Source organism: Sinocyclocheilus rhinocerous, unplaced genomic scaffold (genome assembly GCF_001515625.1).
Source record: "Sinocyclocheilus rhinocerous isolate Xijiao unplaced genomic scaffold, SAMN03320098_v1.1 scaffold2168, whole genome shotgun sequence".
NCBI classification, from domain to species: Eukaryota; Metazoa; Chordata; class Actinopteri; order Cypriniformes; family Cyprinidae; genus Sinocyclocheilus; species Sinocyclocheilus rhinocerous.
This window is the reverse complement of record NW_015655510.1, coordinates 24,003-49,557: the sequence shown is the minus strand read 5'-3', so window position 1 is coordinate 49,557 and position 25,555 is coordinate 24,003. Positions and strand designations below refer to the sequence as shown.

General features: G+C 33.2%; 1 protein-coding gene across 1 annotated transcript in view; it reads right to left on the bottom strand.

Annotated features, from left to right (window-relative positions):
• Nucleotides 1–25,555, bottom strand: part of LOC107718365 (protein SZT2-like) — a 64,404-nt gene that overhangs the window by 15,830 nt on the left and 23,019 nt on the right. Inside the window, exons 13-19 of the mRNA XM_016525412.1 lie at nucleotides 21,680–21,947; nucleotides 20,656–20,735; nucleotides 18,951–19,076; nucleotides 17,761–17,963; nucleotides 15,683–15,788; nucleotides 14,497–14,577; nucleotides 13,197–13,271 (exon numbers count right to left, since the gene is read on the bottom strand). Of these exons, the coding sequence (XP_016380898.1) occupies nucleotides 13,197–13,271; nucleotides 14,497–14,577; nucleotides 15,683–15,788; nucleotides 17,761–17,963; nucleotides 18,951–19,076; nucleotides 20,656–20,735; nucleotides 21,680–21,947 (939 nt within the window). The remainder of the gene's footprint in view (nucleotides 1–13,196; nucleotides 13,272–14,496; nucleotides 14,578–15,682; nucleotides 15,789–17,760; nucleotides 17,964–18,950; nucleotides 19,077–20,655; nucleotides 20,736–21,679; nucleotides 21,948–25,555) is intronic.

Here is a 25,555-nt window from a genome sequence, read left to right as displayed (position 1 = left end):
GTTTCATATTATAGTAATAACATCTCCAAAATCGTACTATAATACATCAAAACATTTGCATATATAATACATCAAACCATCTACATAAATAAATAGTCACTATTAAACGTATATAAATAAAAAACAAAAATATATATGCTACTATTAAACATAAATAAATAAACAAACAAACAAAAATGTAACAAATTCATAAATTTAGAAAGTATATAAATAGTATGCCACTATTAAACAAACAAACGAATGAACAAATAAATTTATTAATTAAAAAGTATATAAATTAGTGCTGTCAAACGATTAATCGCATCCAAAATAAAAGTTTTTGTATATATACTGAATGTGTGTGTATTTATATATACATAATAAATAAACCCAGTACACAGTCATATATTATGTAAACAAAAACTTTTATTTTGGATGCAATTAATCGCGATTAATCGTTTGACAGCACAAATATAAATATTATGCCACTGTTAATTAATTAAATAAATAAATTCCAATATTAAACAAAAAAAATAAAAATAAATATTATGCCGCTATTAAACTGAAATAAATGCATAAATATAAATATATGCCACTCTTTAACAAAATAAATACATTTATTTTTAAAAACATATATAGTAAACATCAAATGTGTTGTGAATGGCTGTGACAGTGTCACGCATCATTTTCACTTTCTGTGAGATCTGACAAATTACTTGTCAGTGGAAACTTCTTGCATCTTGCAAACTGTGTAAATGTCATGGAAATGAAGCCGCAATGCACACAATCTTAATGGTGCTTGATTTGGAGCTGAAATCTGAACCAGACATGCTCTTGATGGGTTTCGTGAAAATCACCCAAGCGCACCTCAAACCTGACATCACGTCTAAAACTCGACGTGGTTGACTTGTGAAGAGCAAACCAGCGACCTGCCAAACCTTTACAAGAGTCTTTTTAAAAGCATCTGTGATATCAATCAACATAATAATTGTATCCGATTTAATTAAATCTCACATCAAAGCCGTGTTTACAAAAACATTAGTGGTGAATGCAAATGATTGCAGAGGGAGAGAGCAGGAGTAATTACAGTACAATGGGAGCAGGAGGTGGGGAGGGCGCTGGATTCGACGGCTAAACGCTATTACCGCTGCCGCTTTCATCCTGACCATTACCCTGGAACAAACGCAAATAGGTCTTATCAAATCAAAGAGTCAAGGATTAAAAAAAACCCTGTTCATTTGACGCTGCCATGGCTGTTCCATTTGCAGAAAGCAGAAAACAGCTCGCGCAATTGCACCTTTCATCCCTGCACGAGAAACGTTTTTCACGTCAACATTTTGAAATCTGCCCATTTGACAAAGTTCTGAGGAACGATATGTAGCGTCTGGACCAATCAGACACACCATTTTTCATTTGATTTAACAAATCAATTATTCATTAGATTAACAAACATTCACAGACCCCTCACCCAATAAACATACTGGGTGCCAATGTCTGCAACGACACCAGGCCCCCCCCTGGTTACCATGGCAACCACGACACCTCTGCTAGACCAGATCCAGTTACGACCTAATGGCATGTTGAGAATTTCCCTCGCACTACATTTTCCATAGGAAATCCACAGTGCACAGTAAAAATGGACTCTTCTCTGATTAATTAATAGGAAAACCTTTCTTTGAATGAACACACATATCCTTCAGGTCATGGTGTATGTTGTAATATCTACAGCGGATCTAAATATCTATAATTAATTATAACTAGTTATGATTAATTATTCATATTTCCCCATGAGCTGATTCGCAACAGATAATACCGTCATAACATTTTCCTCTCAGTCATGTGCATGAAAACGGCTCTGTTCACAGCTTGCTATGATTGCAGTGGTTAGTATGTTGTGTTTGCATTCATGATACTCTTAATTACACCCGAGACCTAAGTAATGTGTTAACCAAATACCCACAATCAGAGAATTGAAGCCCTTTGACGTTTTCCATTGCATTGAATGCTATGGTGTTTTCCCAGATGCCACGAGTTGCACAGGTCAAGCTCTGTAACATGTCACCAGAGGCTTTATAAATGTAGGAGATTGTCCACTTGAACATATAAATGAGAGCAATCATAACGGCAGCTGTAGTCCTGCCCTACAGGTAAAACAGCCAATATCCCTTTTGATAGAGGCAGCACTACACTCAATGAAGCAGCTGAATGCATTAGAGCTCAAATAGCAAACAGACTGTTTGTTTACTCTTGATGATGCATGTGCATTAGCTGGTTTTTGAGTGATTTGCGCTTAAGAAACACTGATTTTAAGCTATAATATAATTCTTGTCACATTTTATTGATCTGAAATAAATCACAAACAGAATTTTGACAAATAATTACAAATAATTAAAAATATAATTACAAATAAAGATTTTGACAATCAGATGAAGCTGTACTTGCATGGCTGGAAACAGCTGCCCGAGGCATTACTTGAGTGACCGTTCAGTGAACTTGCCTTAAAGGGAGTTTGGCATCACTTCGAGAGTTCTAGGTGTTCTACTTTCATACTTTTACAGTTTTTACTGTATACGGTGTACTTTCACTACTTCCTGGTTGCCTGGTAACCTCACAAAATCACCTTTCCATGACACTAGATGCTGAAGTCCTAAAAGGGTCTTAAAGTCAACATAAACATTTGTACTTGTTTAATGAATGTACCTTGTCTTATTTTTATTAATTTTATTTGTAAACATTATTCCAAATAATTTAAAAAAAAATATCTTTAGTCAAATTGCAATAATTGGTAACACTTTATTTTAAGGTGTAGCTAGAGGTTACATGCACTTACTGTGGTAATAACAGCTGATAACATGTAATACTGTGTTTAATTACAAGCAATTATCCACTAAATCAAACCTTGTAACAAGGACCCTAAAATAAATTGTTACGTTACATGCACTTACTGTAGTAATAACAGTAAATTATGCATTATTACAAGTAACTAACCTTAAACCAAAGCCGGCAACACCTTATTTTAGTGTCCTTGTTACACGTTACATGTATTTACTGTAGTAATAAGGTTAAATAATGCATAATTACAAGTAACTAACCCTAAACCAAAGTCGGTAACACCTTATTTTAGTGTCCTTGTTACACATTACATGTATTTACTTTAGTAATAACGTTAAATTATGCAGAATTACAAGTAGCTAACCCTAAACCAAACCCGGTAACACCTTATTTTAGTGTCCTTATCATATGTTGCATGTATTTACTGTAGTAATAACGTTAAATTATGCATAATTACAAGTAACTAACCTTAAACCAAACCCGGTAACACCTTATTTTAGTGTCCTTATCATACGTTACATGCACTTACTTTAGTAATAACGTTAAATTATGCATAATTACAAGTAACTAACCCTAAACCAAAGCCGGTAACACCTTATTTTAGTGTCCTTGTTACATTTTACATGTATTTACTTTAGTAATAACATTAAATTATGCATAATTACAAGTAACTAACACTAAACCAAAGCCGGTAACACCTTATTTTAGTGTCCTTATCATATGTTACATGCACTTACTTTAGTAATAACGTTAAATTATGCATAATTACAAGTAACTAACCCTAAACCAAAGCCGGTAACACCTTATTTTAGTGTCCTTGTTACACGTTACATGTATTTACTGTAGTAATAACATTAAATTATGCATAATTACAAGTAACTAACCCTAAACCAAAGCCGGTAACACCTTATTTTAGTGTCCTTGTTACACGTTACATGTATTTACTGTAGTAATAACATTAAATTATGCATAATTACAAGTAACTAACCCTAAACCAAAGCCGGTAACACCTTATTTTAGTGTCCTTGTTACACGTTACATGTATTTACTGTAGTAATAACATTAAATTATGCATAATTACAAGTAACTAACCCTAAACCAAAGCCGGTAACACCTTATTTTAGTGTCCTTGTTACACGTTACATGTATTTACTGTAGTAATAACATTAAATTATGCATAATTACAAGTAACTAACCCTAAACCAAAGCCGGTAACACCTTATTTTAGTGTCCTTGTTACACGTTACATGTATTTACTGTAGTAATAACATTAAATTATGCATAATTACAAGTAACTAACCCTAAACCAAAGCCGGTAACACCTTATTTTAGTGTCCTTGTTACACGTTACATGTATTTACTGTAGTAATAACATTAAATTATGCATAATTACAAGTAACTAACCCTAAACCAAAGCCGGTAACACCTTATTTTAGTGTCCTTGTTACACGTTACATGTATTTACTGTAGTAATAACATTAAATTATGCATAATTACAAGTAACTAACCCTAAACCAAAGCCGGTAACACCTTATTTTAGTGTCCTTGTTACACGTTACATGTATTTACTGTAGTAATAACATTAAATTATGCATAATTACAAGTAACTAACCCTAAACCAAAGCCGGTAACACCTTATTTTAGTGTCCTTGTTACACGTTACATGTATTTACTGTAGTAATAACATTAAATTATGCATAATTACAAGTAACTAACCCTAAACCAAAGCCGGTAACACCTTATTTTAGTGTCCTTGTTACACGTTACATGTATTTACTGTAGTAATAACATTAAATTATGCATAATTACAAGTAACTAACCCTAAACCAAAGCCGGTAACACCTTATTTTAGTGTCCTTGTTACACGTTACATGTATTTACTGTAGTAATAACATTAAATTATGCATAATTACAAGTAACTAACCCTAAACCAAAGCCGGTAACACCTTATTTTAGTGTCCTTGTTACACGTTACATGTATTTACTGTAGTAATAACATTAAATTATGCATAATTACAAGTAACTAACCCTAAACCAAAGCCGGTAACACCTTATTTTAGTGTCCTTGTTACACGTTACATGTATTTACTGTAGTAATAACATTAAATTATGCATAATTACAAGTAACTAACCCTAAACCAAAGCCGGTAACACCTTATTTTAGTGTCCTTGTTACACGTTACATGTATTTACTGTAGTAATAACATTAAATTATGCATAATTACAAGTAACTAACCCTAAACCAAAGCCGGTAACACCTTATTTTAGTGTCCTTGTTACACGTTACATGTATTTACTGTAGTAATAACATTAAATTATGCATAATTACAAGTAACTAACCCTAAACCAAAGCCGGTAACACCTTATTTTAGTGTCCTTGTTACACGTTACATGTATTTACTGTAGTAATAACATTAAATTATGCATAATTACAAGTAACTAACCCTAAACCAAAGCCGGTAACACCTTATTTTAGTGTCCTTGTTACACGTTACATGTATTTACTGTAGTAATAACATTAAATTATGCATAATTACAAGTAACTAACCCTAAACCAAAGCCGGTAACACCTTATTTTAGTGTCCTTGTTACACGTTACATGTATTTACTGTAGTAATAACATTAAATTATGCATAATTACAAGTAACTAACCCTAAACCAAAGCCGGTAACACCTTATTTTAGTGTCCTTGTTACACGTTACATGTATTTACTGTAGTAATAACATTAAATTATGCATAATTACAAGTAACTAACCCTAAACCAAAGCCGGTAACACCTTATTTTAGTGTCCTTGTTACACGTTACATGTATTTACTGTAGTAATAACATTAAATTATGCATAATTACAAGTAACTAACCCTAAACCAAAGCCGGTAACACCTTATTTTAGTGTCCTTGTTACACGTTACATGTATTTACTGTAGTAATAACATTAAATTATGCATAATTACAAGTAACTAACCCTAAACCAAAGCCGGTAACACCTTATTTTAGTGTCCTTGTTACACGTTACATGTATTTACTGTAGTAATAACATTAAATTATGCATAATTACAAGTAACTAACCCTAAACCAAAGCCGGTAACACCTTATTTTAGTGTCCTTGTTACACGTTACATGTATTTACTGTAGTAATAACATTAAATTATGCATAATTACAAGTAACTAACCCTAAACCAAAGCCGGTAACACCTTATTTTAGTGTCCTTGTTACACGTTACATGTATTTACTGTAGTAATAACATTAAATTATGCATAATTACAAGTAACTAACCCTAAACCAAAGCCGGTAACACCTTATTTTAGTGTCCTTGTTACACGTTACATGTATTTACTGTAGTAATAACATTAAATTATGCATAATTACAAGTAACTAACCCTAAACCAAAGCCGGTAACACCTTATTTTAGTGTCCTTGTTACACGTTACATGTATTTACTGTAGTAATAACATTAAATTATGCATAATTACAAGTAACTAACCCTAAACCAAAGCCGGTAACACCTTATTTTAGTGTCCTTGTTACACGTTACATGTATTTACTGTAGTAATAACATTAAATTATGCATAATTACAAGTAACTAACCCTAAACCAAAGCCGGTAACACCTTATTTTAGTGTCCTTGTTACACGTTACATGTATTTACTGTAGTAATAACATTAAATTATGCATAATTACAAGTAACTAACCCTAAACCAAAGCCGGTAACACCTTATTTTAGTGTCCTTGTTACACGTTACATGTATTTACTGTAGTAATAACATTAAATTATGCATAATTACAAGTAACTAACCCTAAACCAAAGCCGGTAACACCTTATTTTAGTGTCCTTGTTACACGTTACATGTATTTACTGTAGTAATAACATTAAATTATGCATAATTACAAGTAACTAACCCTAAACCAAAGCCGGTAACACCTTATTTTAGTGTCCTTGTTACACGTTACATGTATTTACTGTAGTAATAACATTAAATTATGCATAATTACAAGTAACTAACCCTAAACCAAAGCCGGTAACACCTTATTTTAGTGTCCTTGTTACACGTTACATGTATTTACTGTAGTAATAACATTAAATTATGCATAATTACAAGTAACTAACCCTAAACCAAAGCCGGTAACACCTTATTTTAGTGTCCTTGTTACACGTTACATGTATTTACTGTAGTAATAACATTAAATTATGCATAATTACAAGTAACTAACCCTAAACCAAAGCCGGTAACACCTTATTTTAGTGTCCTTGTTACACGTTACATGTATTTACTGTAGTAATAACATTAAATTATGCATAATTACAAGTAACTAACCCTAAACCAAAGCCGGTAACACCTTATTTTAGTGTCCTTGTTACACGTTACATGTATTTACTGTAGTAATAACATTAAATTATGCATAATTACAAGTAACTAACCCTAAACCAAAGCCGGTAACACCTTATTTTAGTGTCCTTGTTACACGTTACATGTATTTACTGTAGTAATAACATTAAATTATGCATAATTACAAGTAACTAACCCTAAACCAAAGCCGGTAACACCTTATTTTAGTGTCCTTGTTACACGTTACATGTATTTACTGTAGTAATAACATTAAATTATGCATAATTACAAGTAACTAACCCTAAACCAAAGCCGGTAACACCTTATTTTAGTGTCCTTGTTACACGTTACATGTATTTACTGTAGTAATAACATTAAATTATGCATAATTACAAGTAACTAACCCTAAACCAAAGCCGGTAACACCTTATTTTAGTGTCCTTGTTACACGTTACATGTATTTACTGTAGTAATAACATTAAATTATGCATAATTACAAGTAACTAACCCTAAACCAAAGCCGGTAACACCTTATTTTAGTGTCCTTGTTACACGTTACATGTATTTACTGTAGTAATAACATTAAATTATGCATAATTACAAGTAACTAACCCTAAACCAAAGCCGGTAACACCTTATTTTAGTGTCCTTGTTACACGTTACATGTATTTACTGTAGTAATAACATTAAATTATGCATAATTACAAGTAACTAACCCTAAACCAAAGCCGGTAACACCTTATTTTAGTGTCCTTGTTACACGTTACATGTATTTACTGTAGTAATAACATTAAATTATGCATAATTACAAGTAACTAACCCTAAACCAAAGCCGGTAACACCTTATTTTAGTGTCCTTGTTACACGTTACATGTATTTACTGTAGTAATAACATTAAATTATGCATAATTACAAGTAACTAACCCTAAACCAAAGCCGGTAACACCTTATTTTAGTGTCCTTGTTACACGTTACATGTATTTACTGTAGTAATAACATTAAATTATGCATAATTACAAGTAACTAACCCTAAACCAAAGCCGGTAACACCTTATTTTAGTGTCCTTGTTACACGTTACATGTATTTACTGTAGTAATAACATTAAATTATGCATAATTACAAGTAACTAACCCTAAACCAAAGCCGGTAACACCTTATTTTAGTGTCCTTGTTACACGTTACATGTATTTACTGTAGTAATAACATTAAATTATGCATAATTACAAGTAACTAACCCTAAACCAAAGCCGGTAACACCTTATTTTAGTGTCCTTGTTACACGTTACATGTATTTACTGTAGTAATAACATTAAATTATGCATAATTACAAGTAACTAACCCTAAACCAAAGCCGGTAACACCTTATTTTAGTGTCCTTGTTACACGTTACATGTATTTACTGTAGTAATAACATTAAATTATGCATAATTACAAGTAACTAACCCTAAACTAAACCCGGTAACACCTGATTTTAGTGTCCTTATCATACGTTACATGCACTTACTTTAGTAATAACGTTAAATTATGCATAATTACAAGTAACTAACCATAAACCAAACCCGGTAACACCTTATTTTAGTGTCCTTATCATACGTTACATGCACTTACTTTAGTAATAACGTTAAATTATGCATAATTACAAGTAACTAACCATAAACCAAACCCGGTAACACCTTATTTTAGTGTCCTTATCATACGTTACATGCACTTACTTTAGTAATAACGTTAAATTATGCATAATTACAAGTAACTAACCCTAAACCAAACCCGGTAACACCTTATTTTAGTGTCCTTATCATGTTACATGCACTTACTTTAGTAATAATGTTAAATTATGCATAATTACAAGTAACTAACCATAAACCAAACCCGGTAACACCTTATTTTAGTATCCTTATCATATGTTACATGCACTTACTGTAGCAATAACGTTAAATTATGCATAATTACAAGTAACTAACCCTAAGCCAAAGCCAGTAACACCTTATTTTAGTGTCCTTATCATATGTTACATGCACTTACTGTAGTAATAACGTTAAATTATGCATAATTACAAGTAACTAACCCTAAGCCAAAGCCAGTAACACCTTATTTTAGTGTCCTTATCATATGTTACATGCACTTACTGTAGTAATAACGTTAAATTATGCATAATTACAAGTAACTAACCCTAAACCAAACCCGGTAACACCTGATTTTAGTATCCTTATCATATGTTACATGCACTTACTGTAATAATAACAGTAAATTATGCACAATTACAAGCAATTAACCCTAAAACAAACCCGGTAACACTTTATTTTAGTGTACTTATTACATGTTACATGTAAACCAGCTAATGCACATGCATCATGTTTCAATTTGTATGAGCGGGAAAAAGGTGGATTTAAGATGGTCGTCACTAGTGGTATGAGAGAGGCGGGCAGAACAAGAGCTCTTGAACGAGATTATTGAGTTGCTGTGTAAGCGTGACCAGCCTCAATGTTGTGGAGGGGAGTTAATACTGTTTTAAGTACTTGCCAGTTCTGGTTTCAGACTTTCTGGTTTTTATTAATAATCTTTGTTTTAAGCTCTTAAACATGTTTATTTGCACATTTTGCACTTCTGCTCGAAATAAACACCATTTTGGACGCCAACTTTGCTCCCGTGATGTTGATCCTCCTTGTGACTGCTAGGGTCTTTATCACAACACCGTTAAATACAGCGTAACCCCAAACCCTAACCTTAACCCTATAGTAAGTGTATGTAGTTAATTAATATTTCTACAATCTCACCTTAAAATAAAGTGTAATACAAAAATTAACTGCACATCTTGCATTTCAAACCCACAAACTCCATTCCACTTTTCACAAACCAGTCAATTCCCACTCAACATTTTCTAGATTAATATCTTATACACCAGATTTTGGAAGTAAAATAGGTCGAGCAAAGCATTTATGTTGACTTTGAGTCTTTTGTTTCCTATCTTGTTTCAAGTGGAAGCAATCAAGACAAAGTGGAAATGCTCCACTTGAAAATAGCATTTGTGATTTCCTCATTTTGAAACAGTTTAGTTGTGAAATGCAAATTATGAATGTTCCAAATTAGCCAAAACATTACAAAGTTAAATGAAAGAAAATTAGCATTATCAGATTTGTTTCTTCAGCTTATCTATACAGAAAAAATATTATATATTGAACTGCCTCATAATTATAGTTGATGATTCCCTTAAAAGGAAACTAGCAGATCCAAATCAAGATGCAACAAGAGTTGAAGAAAATCAGGGATAATCATTGAGCAAAGAAAAAAAGAGATCATTGGCCTATCAGAGCTGTGAGAAAAGTGACCCCGTGACCTCGCAGAACATGCCACATTCACGAGCACCTCGAGGGGCTTTCCGGCAAGATGCACCGCGGACAAACACAGACAAACACATGGAAAGGAATCATCTGATTTTCAATGAACCGCACAGAAAGGTGTGATTGGGGCCGCAATAGGAAAGGGAGGGGCAAGGCAATACAAGGAGGAGGAGTCTGAGGGAAAGACTGAAGCCTGATTGGTGGGAAAGCTGAATAAATAGCTTTCCATTGATGTATGGTTTGTTAGGATAGGATCATATTTGGCCAAGATACAACTATTTGAAAATTTGGAATCTGAGGGTGCAAAAAATCAAAATATTGATAAAATCACCTTTAAATCTGTCCAAATTAAGTTCTTAGCAATGCATATTACTAATCAAAAATTAAGTTTTGATACATTTACAGTAGGAAATTTACAAAATATCTTCATGGAACATGATCTTTACTTAATATCCTAATGATTTTTGGCATAAAAGAAAAATCAATAATTTTGACCCATACAATGTATTTTTGGCTATTGCTACAAATATACCCCAGCGACTTAAGACTGCTTTTGTGCTCCAGGGTCACAAATGAACAAAACACACATGCACAAGCTGACTGTCACACGCTAGTACAGACTGCGCTTATGTATGAGGGCGTGTTACAGGAAGTCACATGAGATGATCAATAATGATGAGCATGAGGCGTGTGCAGTCTGAATAGATGAGAAGCAGGCGTGACCTTTCACTCTATAACTCTGCTAAATATCCACTTCTTATGGCTCCTGTTACATCGTGATCTATTCCCACTGTTCCCAATTCCTGCAGCAAACTCTTGATAAATGTCAGATATATAGAAAGTATTCTCATGACGTCCAGTGCCACAAATCAACTTCATCTGGCAGTACAGTGACTGGAGAAGTATTAGCAGTAGTAAAAGTATAGCTTAAAATAAATATTTTTTATGATATAAAAATATATTTATAATGTAACATGTCAGGGAGAAGATGAATAAAATGATAATAATCATAATATTTAGTATAAAAAAAACTTCACTATGATTATTCATGCTCAGAAAACTGCCATTTGTGCATCTCACTGACATACAACTGATACAAAATGCTCTCTCTCTCTCTCTCTATATATATATACAGTATATATATACTGTATATATAACCAATTAAATGTTTTTGTGATAAAATTAACTGATATTCCATATATATATATATATATATAACAGGGTTGTCATAAAATATGGTTTAAAAAATAAATATAATTCATTTAAAAAATATTAATGCAATTAATTTTTTTTTTATTAATAATAATCTAAATTAAAAACATCTTTTTAGTCTGGCTTTCTTGTAACGTCTTATAAAACTGAATTCAATGGTACTTGTTTTTTGTTTTTCAACATTCATATCCAATTTTGGTTTTATTTATTATTATTGTTTTTCTATTTTATACATTTGACTTTTTTATGTTTATTGTTAGAAATGACTTTTGAGCCTCATTTCATTTTCATTTTTTTTTAACCTTTGTCTCACTCATTTTCAGTTGTTCATTTTACACCTCTGTGTCAATCACTTTTTCATAAGGAATGAACAATCAAGGTATTGTTAATTATTCTGCTATATTCATGTTTTTATGCTATGTTTTTGTTCCTGGAGAACCAAATATATCCACTTATTATAGAAGGATAAAGCAGACATTGTCATCGCTTTAATGACAATAAATAACCATTGCTACTGTAATTGTGAGAAAACAACAACAATTAACAGTCATATTTGTTGACCACTGGGGAAAAAGCATTGTCAAAAGATTCACTAATGTATATGGCGTAACGGCACTAATACTTTGAGCCCAAGATATGAAAATATGATTTCATGAAAGTTCAGCAGTAAATTTTCAAATGTAATTTTTTATTAAAAGAACAATTTTCTGGTACAAATGGCAGTTTCCTGACTATGACCTTTAAATACAGGTGTAACACGTCTGACTTCAAGAGGATTTGCTGATTTTTCATGTTGAATTTGATCACTATAGAGCCTTGATGAAAATGTTACTTTATCCTTCTACAGGAAGTGGATATATTTGGTTCTCCAGGAACAAAAAGTAGCATTAACATAGCAGAATAATTAACAATAACTCAATTTGATTGTTCATTCCTTATGAAAAATAACACCAAACCGGCAGCTGGGAATGTTTGTTGACGCAATCGAATACTACGGATTCTAACAGAACAAATATAAAGTTGATGAATTTTCATTAGTGATTCCTTGTGACTTTTCTGCCTGTTTGCCCTCAAGCTCAGTTTGAAGAATCTGCACTTACAAACAAGCAAACAAACACGCTGATGACTTAATTGCTGGATATGAGCAGCTGTGACTGGAGACACCTTATGGGCTTCTGGAAGAAATCAGAGCCTTCCTGCTGAGAAACATCTGGAGATTTACAAATATTTACACTTAATTACTCCTCATTTAGAGCCAACCTGGACCCACTGCACATTAAACACGCCATCAGAGAGAAAGAGACCAGTGAACCCTGCTAACAAAGGAGATGATTGCTGCTTGTTGCTCATATTAAACATCCACAGAGATTACAAGCAGGCACTTACAACAGATGCACAGAAATACAGCATGAGCTCTTAAACACCTCGTTTACTCTCACTTTATCTTCCTTCAACACATATGCACAGGTCTTGTCTGTTGTTTTTTTAATGCGCAAATGCCGTTACCTGAGAATTAACCGTCTGACCCATGGGAATCCTTGAGCACTCTAATGCAAACTGCTTCACGCAGAAATAACAGCCCTGCAACAGAGTCAGAATATGATAAGATTTATGCATCAGCTGTAGATAAATTCATAACTGCATAGTTCACCTTATTCAGGAGCTTCTTAAGGCAAAATAAATAAAAAATGGCTTAATTTTGCTTTCTTAATTTGGCCTGGCCACGATTCGTCTGTGCACACTATTATGTTATTACCATCATAATTATTAGCAAACTGAACAAATATAAATATCTCTTTTATAATCACCTGTGAAATAGAAAAACTTTTCACCCATAAATAAATAAATAAATACTATTCTGAACCCATTTATTAAAACAAGACTTAACCTTATCATTAATTTTCTTTATTATTATTATTATTAAAATTTCAGATTTGTGATTTGAATAATAACAAACCAATAATAACAATAATAATAATAATACAAATAATAAATTTATTATTATCGTTATTTCTATTATTATTATTATTATTAACACAGGGAATGCAACTCTGGCAATAAATAAATAAATACTATTCTGAACCCATTTATTAAAACAAGACTGAACCTTATCATTAATTTTCTTTATTATTATTATTATTATTATTATTCAAATTTCAGATTTGTGATTTGAATAATAACAAACCAATAATAATAATAATAATAATAATAATAATAATAAATGTATTATTATCGTCATTATTATCATTATTTCTATTAGTATTATTATTAGAATTATTAACACAGGCAATGCAACTCTGGCAATAAATAAATAAATAAATACATGCATACACACAACTTTCAGCACAATTTATGGACTTGTATTTTTGCCACTGACTGCATAAGTAATCTGCTGGTGTTGAAAATTTCTATGAATGACTGGTGTTTTACTCGTGGGTAAACAGAGATTTCAATCAGAATAAAACTGTTATTAATAGCATATGTTGACACGTTAACTTTGACAGCCCTAATATTTGACAGCCCTATGCCATTAAATTAATTTGACATTGAATTGAGAGAGATATTAGACATGAGCAGAGCTGGAGATCAGATGATGACACAGTGTTTCCTTGCTGTTGATTCTGTGTGTTCAAATATTAATAAGCATAAATAGCGCCAGAGCAAGGCAGAATCCATTAAACATCTCTCTCCTCAGCGTCCGCTAAGACTTTCACAGCGTTCCTGTGAAAAGCCCAGCGTTTGCTCTTGGCTGATGTGCTAAAAGGGGCGATTCTATGTGAGAGAGACAGACACATGAAGGTCTCACTTGAAAAGCCAGCTCCATCAGGACGATTCCTCCCGGCAGCGCCCTCTGCAGGTGATATGATGCCGAGCTCGATGTATTGCTCTGCTGAGAGAAGCAGAAAGCACACAATCAGTGTGTGTGTGTGTGTGTGTGTGTGTGTGTGTGTGTGTTAGCCATTCTCTATAGCAGTGGTGCTGGTGCAAGTCATTTAATTACAGATGTATTACTGTTCAAATATTAGGGTCAGTAAGATTTTTTAAAAAGAAATTAATATTTTTATTCAGCAAAGATGTATTAAATTGTTCAAAAGTGACAGTAAAAGGCATTTATAATATTACAAAATATTAATATTTTATATAAATACTGTTCTTTTGAACTTACTGTTCATCAAAGAATCCTGAAAAAAATGTATCACCGTTTCCACAAAAATATGAAGCAGCACAACTGTTTTCAGCATTGATAATAATCAGAAACAACTGCTAAAAAAAATTCAGTTTGTCATACATAAATAAATTATATCTTAAAATATATTCAAATAGAAAACAGTTATTTTAAATTATAATAATATTTCACAATATTACTGATTTTACTGTATTTTTAATCAAACAAATATAGCCTTGCTGAGCAGAAGAGACTTCTTTCAAAAACATTAAAAAAAATACTGACTCCAAACTTTTGAATGGTAGTGTACACATTTTTAATGTTAACAGAAAATTGTGTTGCACGTTATTAAAAACAATGATTTCACACACTATTAAGGGGAAAGTGGTTTCACATTTTGTTATTTTCATTTTTTAACCATTTATTTATTATTTATTATTATATACTATTTTTTAATTACATTAAACATCATTGGTGTCTTTTGACCAAACAATGATGTCAAATCTGATGACATTTCAAAACCCATCACATGGAAAGTAAAATTGCTAGAATTTTCATTTTTGGGTGAATTATTCATTTAAGGTCTCATTAAACAGCCTATTTATGTAAAGATTTTATTTTCATCTTTTTACCCTTTCTTCAAATAAGATTTTGCCTTTACTCAGATAGGATTCAGAATGGGACAAGGAGTGTGTCAATGGAAATGGGGCGAATGTGTGTGTTTGAACTGTGATGCACATAGAGAAATGCATGTGAAATTTAGATGTGAATTAAGAAAAACTGGAGTGTGACTGAAGGGTTGAATATGGATGAGCAGATAAAGTACCTTGGGGCTGTCTTCACTTTTCTGCTTATTATATGAGAAAGAGGAGAAGGATGATCTGCCTTCAGTGGATAAAGAACTCAACATGGCGGCTCGGGCTCGAGCGATGCTGCAGAGAGAATAAGAGAGAGAGTGAGAGAGCATGTGTGTTTGTGCGGCCCATTGGGCATCTGACCCCGTCAGTAACGCGGCCCTCACGCTGCCGATCACACTGAATCACATGCTCCTGCTGCTTAATGCAGTGTGTCCAGCATTAGCACATGACACACACTGTACAGAGACCTGCCTTCAGCAAAAAGCACTCATTCTTGAACTTATTGTCGCCAAATGACTAAAGTTTTCATACAAACGTCATGTTTGACGTTACAGTTTGGTTGGTATAAAAGCTATTTTCACAAAAAACCTTGACGTAAATGCAGGCTAAATGCTCTGTGACAGAAAGAGTGAAGTGAATAACAGTGTTTATGACTGAAATGCACAGTTCAAAACCACCTGTTTGATATCCGGAAACATACATCACATTCAAGTCCGTCTGGAAAGGTCGAATTAACGAGTTGGGAAGACGTCACTTTGTTCAGAGGAAGATGGCGATGTACATTTTCTATATAAAATTCAACGAGACCTTTAAACACCATATCTCCAAAATTATAAGTAAAGATTGTGCATCAGGTGTTTGGTTTTTTGCTTTTTTTCTGTTTTCATTCTATTTATGAAGGTGGTACTTTTTGAATCGTTATGTATTCTACTATAACACTATGGCATTTTGTACATGCATGCTTGGTTTAATTATATATTTTAAAAAATCACTTTAAGTGCTACATAATAAGTATACAGTAATAAAACACTTATAAATCATTTGCAAACTAATAGTTACTAGTTAATTCATAGTTTATAAACTGTTGTCTCTATATTGTTAATACATTAATAGGCTATGTATAAATAGTGAGTTCACTGTGACTAATTTTCAAATGATTATTTTTTAATCAGCTGTAAACAGTAATATCGCGTTTTTATCCTTTTTTTTGTACTCACTGTATTCTAATGATCTCATGAGTATTATTTCTATGCATTTTATGTAACATCACTTATGTTTGCATAGAAACAAAAAAGTACAATATTTACCTATTTACAGCCACTGTACATTTTTCTGCCTATTACATATATATATACAGTGGGTACGGAAAGTATTCAGACCCCCTTAAATTTTTCACTCTTTGTTATATTGCAGCCATTTTCTAAAATCATTTAAGTTAATTTTTTTTCCTCATCATTAATGAGGAAAAAAAATTAACTTAAATGATTTTAGCAAATGGCTGCAATATAACAAAGAGTGAAAAATTTAAGGGGGTCTGAATACTTTCCGTACCCACTTTATATATATATATATATAGAGAGAGAGAGAGAGAGAGAGATATGTAGATATACGCCAGTATTTTGGCTAATTTTGAGTCGGAGTGACTGTCAGGCGTCTAAAAGTGAGTTTTGATTGAGTAACTTGTAGATCTGTAAACTGCGTATTGTTTCAGATGGTTCAGTCCGATTTGGTGAACTGGTTTAACCTGTTCACTAAAAAGAACCGGTTCAAAAGAATGATTCATTTGTGAATCAAACATCACTCCGGGACCGTCTGACTGAAGCTCTGGATTACAGGTAACAATTTAGTCAATATTGTTCAGTTTCTTGCACAGACTGATAATTTCGCTTCGTAAGACCTCAATATATCGTCAGGAGCCACGGGTTTTAATTTTGTGTTACTTGCTATGCTTTTTTTAAATTCTCAAATTCACCTACATCTTAGATGGCCAGAGGGTGAGTAAATTAATAGCAAATTTTTATTTTTGGGTGAACTATCCCTTTAAAGAGCTATTTTGACCTGATTTAACCCATAAAAATGAATATTGTTGGTATAAATTGTTATATCTAGGTTGATTCAGTGATTATAATATTTTTGACTTGAATTAAACTAGTTCATTTAGATGTGACCATTTTTAGGTTACTGTTTCTGTTGCGCTCAACTCATAAATTTGATCTTTCCAACATGACCTGAACGCATCCGTAGTGATTTTCTGCAGGACACAGACCTGCGAGCGGGCGACTGCGGCCGGACCTGCACCAGGATGAAGCCCATGCTCTGCAGATACTGCACATACTGCTGCAGGAACATGCTGGAGATCTCCTGCAGCCACGGCTCCTCCTTCAATCGACTCGGATGCATGTCTGCAGAATCCGTGCTGTAGCTGCGATCGCGGCCGGACGCCGTGGAGTCACTGGAGCGATGCCGCTTCTGTAAGCCGAGAACGAGAGGGTGTCAGACAATGAAACAGAACAGAAAATCTGAACTGAATTCACTACACAGCCAGATTTTGACTATCAGCATAAAGTCTGGTCTATATTGAGCCTAAATCTGTCCACTTAGGCAGGAAAAGCGAGCAACCGCATGTTTTTGTATGACATGATTTAGTGTGGGTCAATCTAAAATTCAGAGAAAACGTGGAGTATACAGGTGCACAGTGTGCCTGTGCTATCTTTATATAAAATATATATGAGATATATATAAATATATATTTATATATGAGACTTGCCTCTATGCCACCTCAATCATCAACAACAAAATCATGATTATTCTGGTGATACGCTGACACACGTGTGCTCATTATCACACCTGACACATGTAATTACATAGAGGTGATATTTACGATCTGTTTTGCATTTAGACTGAGACGATAATAATAATAATAATAATGACCCTAATAATAGTTAAATCATATAATAATAAAAACAGTAACAATAACAAACAATAAATTAATTAATAAAACAAATAAATAAATCTTATGCACTTACATTAGAATTATATGGTTCAGTTATAGTTAATAATAATACTAATAATTTTTAACTAATTATTTATTATTATTATTAAATATAACAACAATAATAATAATAATAGCATCAATAATTATGTTATAATAATACAAATTTATTATAACATTATTATTTATATTAACTTGAATAATAATAAAAACAACAACCCTAAAAATTAAATATTATAATAGCAATAACAAAACTAATAACAAACAAAAAAATCGTATGCACTCACAATGGAATTATATGGTTCATATTTATGTTTATTATTATTATTAGGGTTATACGTATGGTCAGGGATTTGAACTTCTAACCCTAAATCAGGCTTCAAAATGATGGTATTTATAAATGCAGTGTGAACCAGCAGACAGACTCCGCAGGAGGAGGAAGAGAAAGAGGAAGAAAGAGAGACCTTCATCTGGGGCTGAGGCAGCTGTTCCTCTTGAATCTGTTTCCGGAAGACAGGGTCGAAGAGCAGCGGAGTGGCGCAGTAATGGACCAGTCGAGAGGACTGCTTTAGTGTGTCCAGATCCGCCACCTGAGCACAGACACACGGAGAGAGCATTTCCAGATTTACACCCAGAATTCCTTCATTTGCTGCAACAGCTATTGTTTTATAAAGGTGAAGTGTGTAACGTTTTCAGTGTGTAAATACATTCCATGCCAGTTTAATATGCTGATTTTATCCTAAAAAGTCTGTGGTGCTTTTAAAACATTGATCAAAACCTGTTCGACACACTGACTCAACCAATGGTTTGTATCTGGAAAATTTACAATCAGTATATACTGTGAATATACACTACAGTTCAAAGAGGCCAGTAAGATTTGTAATATTTTTGAAGTCTCTTCCGCTCATCAAGGCTGCATTTATTTGATTATAGTAAATACTTAAATTCATACTTTTTTTCAGGATTCTTTAATGAATGGAAAGTTCAAAAGAACAGCATTTATTTGAAACAGAAATCTTTCGTAACATTATAAATGTCTTTACTGTCACTTTTGATCCATTTAATGCATCCTTGCTGAATAAAAGTATTAATTTCTTTCAACAACAAAAAAAATCTTACTGACCCCAAACTTTTGAATGGTACTGTACTTACAGTAGTGGTGACCTGCAGTATAATAATAACACATTTGTCTGGATCTCAGCAGTGTGAAAGAGCCTCAAAGAAGTGCGATCACAGCCAATGACAGAGGTATCTCACACACTACAGCGTCTCCTAATGTCCTCGCCACATCTCATTAGACCCAACCGGGCTTTACACACAGACGAGAATCTGCATGTGTGTGTGTGTGTGTGTGTGTGTGTGTGTGTGTGTGTACAAATGTGCTTGCAGCCTGTACACTTGTATATTAGAACAGAACTATCAATCAAAACAGGTCAGTAATGGCATTTCTCACACATTGGTGGTCTCTAAACCCAAATCCCAGTGGGCAGCTAGTCTATGTGACATTCTAATGAGGTTAAGCCATCCAGATTTATTAAAGTAATTGCCATATCTCATCACGATGACAGGGTTGCAGCAGTGACAGCGGCCTTGCCTCATGATGAATGATTGGCCCATTAAATATTCTTCATCATGATTGCTGATATTTGTATGCGAGAATTGTTTTGATGAATCTTAATATGATTTTAAAGTAGCTGTATATATATTGCTGATAAACATTTTACCACATTTCATGCGATCCTTCAGAAGCGTGTGTGAAGCTGGAAGAGACGGCAGCATGACTTTTAATGTGACCTTAAGCATACTGATCACTAAATATCATGAGGGGAAAGGTTAGAGACTCTGTGTGTGTATGATTTAGTATGCAACATTTATGAGTCACCTGGCATCATGTTTTATTAAATAACTATGCAGTTAGCATTCAGCACTTCACAACGCATTCATTCGGAGTGATTTGAACAGAAGTTTTTATAATACTAATACACACAGAGGCGAGTCTGTGTGTGTGTGTGTGTGTGTGTGTGTGTGTGTGTGTGTGTGTGAAGCAGAGGATCAGCGCACTGGGATGAATCTGGACCCGATGAGCCATTGGGAAAATCATGCTCTGAGAGTGTGATGGAAAATACCCATCACACATTATCTCTCGGCGCAGAGGCTGTGTGAACTCACAGAGATGGGCATGTTGGACTGAGCCGAGCGCTGCTGCCACGTCACAAACAGATTCTCAATCTTCATCTGTCTCTCCAGCTCTGCAACACACAAGACAAACCTCAGAATAAATCACATGTTTTCTGTGGCTGAGGTTCAGATTTCAAATTATGCCACAATCATTTCTTTCTTTCTTTCTTTTTCTCTTTCTTTCTTTCTTTTTCTCTTTCTTTCTTTCTGTTTGTGCTTCTGTTTGTACTTTTTCTTAATTTCTTAATTAAACTCTTTCTTTCCTTTTATACTTTTCTTTAACTTCTTTCCATTTTTCTTTTTCATACAATTACAGTTGCTTTCTTTTTTCTTAATTTTATTCGTACTTTCACATACTTTTGTTGTTCTTTCATTGTTGTTTTTAGGAAATAACTTTAATTCACACTTGCATTTTTTTTATTTGCTTCATAATTATTTGATACTTTTTCTCAACTGTTTTTGTTTTTTTCCTGTTTGTTCTTTAATTCACTTTCATATTTTGGTCTTTTATATATTGTTTGTTTTAATATTGTTTTCTTATTTGTAAGATTGTCTTTCATTATTTTTTTCATTCTCGTTATGTTCTTTTTCTTTCTTTTATTTTTGTACATTATTGTATTCGTTTTCTTTTTGCTTTTTTATTTCTTTGTTCATGCTTTCATATACTTTTCATTATATTTTGGTTCTTTCATTTCTTTCTTTCTTTACACTAAAAATTGGACAGAAAGGACTTTTATAATTTTTTGGTTCTTTTTATTTTTGTTTTTCATAAGTTCGTACTTTATTTTGTACTTGGATTCATACATACATCTGCTTTTCTTTTTATACTTTTACACCATTTTTTCCCTTTAATTCATATTTTCCATATCTTTTTTCTTTTGCTCATTTTAATTTTTAATCATTTTCTTTTTCATACTTTTTGCATTTTTTGATACTCTTTCTTTTCTTTCTTTCTTTCTGACTCCTCAACAGCGCGCGCTCTGTGATGGTGGATGTGAGTTGCGTGTGTGTGTACCTCTGCGTTCAGCGGCTTTGACCTCCAGTAGCTGGGCTCCATGGCGAGTGACTATATCGGGTCCGTCCTGACTGGTCAGGGGCCTCACCGTGTTCACGTCTCTCAGAGCTTCATCAAAGGGCACGAGTTCTCCGGGGAAGGCCAGAGGAGGAAGAGCACGCGCAGAGCTGCCCATCCGACCCTGATCCTTACTCGCGGCCGGAGGAACCGGACTCCTCAACAGAGCGTCCGCCTCGATCGTGGAGCTCAGGAACGAGCTGGGCTCCTGCTAACAACCAAATACATACATGAGACAGATGAATAAATAATTAAACACTCAATGAATGATTATCAAGAAAAAAATGAAAAAAAAAAATATATATATGAAAAAGAAATCAATAAAAATGAAAAAATGAAAACAAATTTTTTTACAAAAAAGTGAAAAAAGAAAAACAATTACAAAGTCATTATAAGTATGAATTAAAGAACAGAAAACAACAGGTGTAAAGAAGTATGAAAACATAATTATGAAGCAAACAAAAAAGAAAATTAGTAAAAAAAAAGAAAAAAAAAGAACCAAAATATAAAGAAACCTATATGAAAGTACAAAGAAAAAAAAAACAAGTACAAATGTACAAAAATGAAAATAGGGTGAACAAAGTATGAACAAAGGAATGAAGAAATTAAGAAAGAAAACTATACAAATAAGAACAAAGTATGAAAATGCATAAACAAAAGATATAAGAAAAAATATGGAAAATAACAAAAAACAAACTGTTGTGAAAAATATGAGAAGATTATGAAGTGAAAAAAAAACATGATTAAAGTTACTTACAAAAAATAATGAAAAAAAAAATTATGTATACTATATGAAAGTACAAACAAAACAAAGAAAAAAAATAATGCAAGTACAAAAAGAAAAATGAAAGAACAAAGGTATAAAAAGTATGAAAAATAGCAAGAAAAAAAGAACAAATGAAATTAAGAAAAAGTACAAACAGAAGAACGAACAAAAGGAAAGAAAGAAAAGCCAATGATGTTTCATAAAGCCGAATTTCCCCTGTGTGAATTCAAAGCTCAGCTCTCATCAGCCTTCAGAAACTCACTCACAGACGCTGAGATTTGATGTCAAACTTCGTGTTCATCAGCGTTAAACTCACTGACACGCAGAGATCACGCCAGCATGAGGGCCTTTCCTCAAGACCACCGATTAACATGCAGCTGATCAGAGCACAAGAGAGAAGAACTAACCAAACTCCTTCTGAAGACCTTGCCTCTCTTCTTGAGTTAGTGTTTGGAAGACTAGTTAAAGTCCTTCAGGGCGAGTTGGAGGCTTTTCTAAAAGAAGCTGGAGCAGATGCCCATGTGCCCGAACTTAAGCGCCTGAACTCCGCCCTCTGGGACTCTGACAGATGATTGACGGTTAGGGCAAATTTTCTGCTATGTTGGATCCACCTCCTGTTAGCATTCATTAAGAGAACAGATTAAAAGTGTGGAGCCACTGACGAGGAAATAAAAGAGTTCTGTCCTTCACTTTCTAGGCAAATGTAGATGTTCAGTTTATTTGTGCTTCAATAACATGATAAAGTGTGTGTGATCTTTCTGAACACATATTTCCGATCTACTAAAATTGCTAAATTATGCAGCCATGTGATTAAAAACTCAGTCAAGTGAAGAGAGAAAAGTTTGAAAGCATTCCCAACATTCACTATATAGTACTGCGAACTCTTTAGTTAAAACACAAGACAATACCATTTGTATCCTCTCTGCTTACTTTGTGCTACTATTACAAGTGACGTGGCAACAATGGATTTTGAACAATTTGTCAAATTTTATTTGGAAAAACAAACAACAAATAAAGCATAAATCCTGCACATAACTGAAACTTTCATCATTACAAAATTTATCAATCTTATACCAACCCCAAACTTTCAAACAGCATTGTATCTTTATAATTTAGTATGTATTGATGCTGAAGAATTTATGGTGCTCCATTAATCACTAAAATATTTAGCTGATTATTTATATAATCAATAGTGACGCTCTAAACTTAGAAACTCAAGTCAGCAGCTAAATCAGTCCCACCATTAAATTTCTCTTCTTTTTTTTGTTTTCTCACGTACATATACACAAAGGCCCAACACACAAACTAAAGAGCCGACAGGGGCTGATTGACATGAAGGGATCAAACGAAGAGCGAACAATGAAGATCTCTGTGGCATCTCTCCCTCAATCTGTTTCCTTAAGGACAGACACAGACAAACGATGAGCGAAGTGATATTAGAGTCCACCGTCCAGGGAAGAGAGCTCATATCATCTGACAGACTAAACTCCAGATATTCTCACCCACAAACAACGGCTCAAACCCTACTGACTGCCTGCCGGAAACTCAACGCTTCTAAATCACACCTGAAGGAACGGTCTTTATTCTGGAGAAGAATCTCATGGGTTTGTGTTTATCTGCTCCCACACACAAACACAGATGAGCATCGCTTTAAACAAGTCATTTAAAGAAGTTTTGTAGCATTTGGTTTGTTTTCCCTGATGTTCACCCATAATGCTGAGGTCAAGCTTAGCTAAAACGCCATCATTTAGTTTATCAGTGCAGTGCGATTAACCAATACTGCACATGAGATTATGAATTTTACTCTTTAAATGAGTCATTCAAAAACTCACAATTATTTACCAGCTTGAATCAAACCTAGTCTTATGAATGAACTGACTCCCGTCACTTGCAAGCTATCATTCAGATGATGTCCATCTTGAAATAGACATACTGTATAATAAAAACCTGGTTCATTTTGAGAAGAACATGACTGAAGACTCCTCGGCTGCAAAAACAGGATTCTGTACAAAACACACTCTCAGAAATGCTTGATTCTGATTGGTCAACGAGGTCTTTGGTGCTCAAATATTTTTATATAATGACACTGAACTGTATAATTGAGTGTTGAACCAAATATGAGACTTATATTTATGCATTTGGAAGGTGCTCAAGGACTGACATTGCATGTAAGGAATACATTTGAATAAATTCATGCATTCCTTGCTCTGCTGTTTAAGCGGTTTAAAAAGTTATTTAAAACTGAATAAATAAAGAAATGGACATTAAATATTAATTTATTTTATTTTCATTTATTTATTATCTATCTATGTTCCATATATTTATTACCCATCTATATTATTTTTTATCTATCTATCTATCTATCTATCCATCCATCCATTTGATCATCTATCCATCCATCCATCCATCCATTTTATCATCTATCCATCCATCCATCCATCCATCCATTATTTTATCATCTATCTATCTATCCATCCATCCATCCATTATTTTTATCACATTTGAATAAATTCATGCATTCCTTGCTCTGCTGTTCGGTCGGTTTAAAAAGTTATTTAAAACTGAATAAATAAAGAAATGGACATTAAATATTAATTTATTTTATTTTCATTTATTTATTATCTATCTATGTTCCATATATTTATTACCCATCTATATTATTTTTTATCTATCTATCCATCCATCCATTTTATCATCTATCCATCCATCCATCCATCCATTATTTTATCATCTATCTATCTATCCATCCATCCATCCATTATTTTTATTTTATTTTCATTTATTTATTATCTATCTATGTTCCATATATTTATTACCCATCTATATTATTTTTTATCTATCTATCTATCTATCTATCCATCCATCCATTTGATCATCTATCCATCCATCCATCCATCCATTTTATCATCTATCCATCCATCCATTATTTTATCATATATCTATCTATCCATCCATCCATCCATCCATCCATCCATCCATCCATTTTATCATCTATCCATCCATCTATTATTTTATCATATATCTATCCATCCATCCATCCATCCATCCATTAT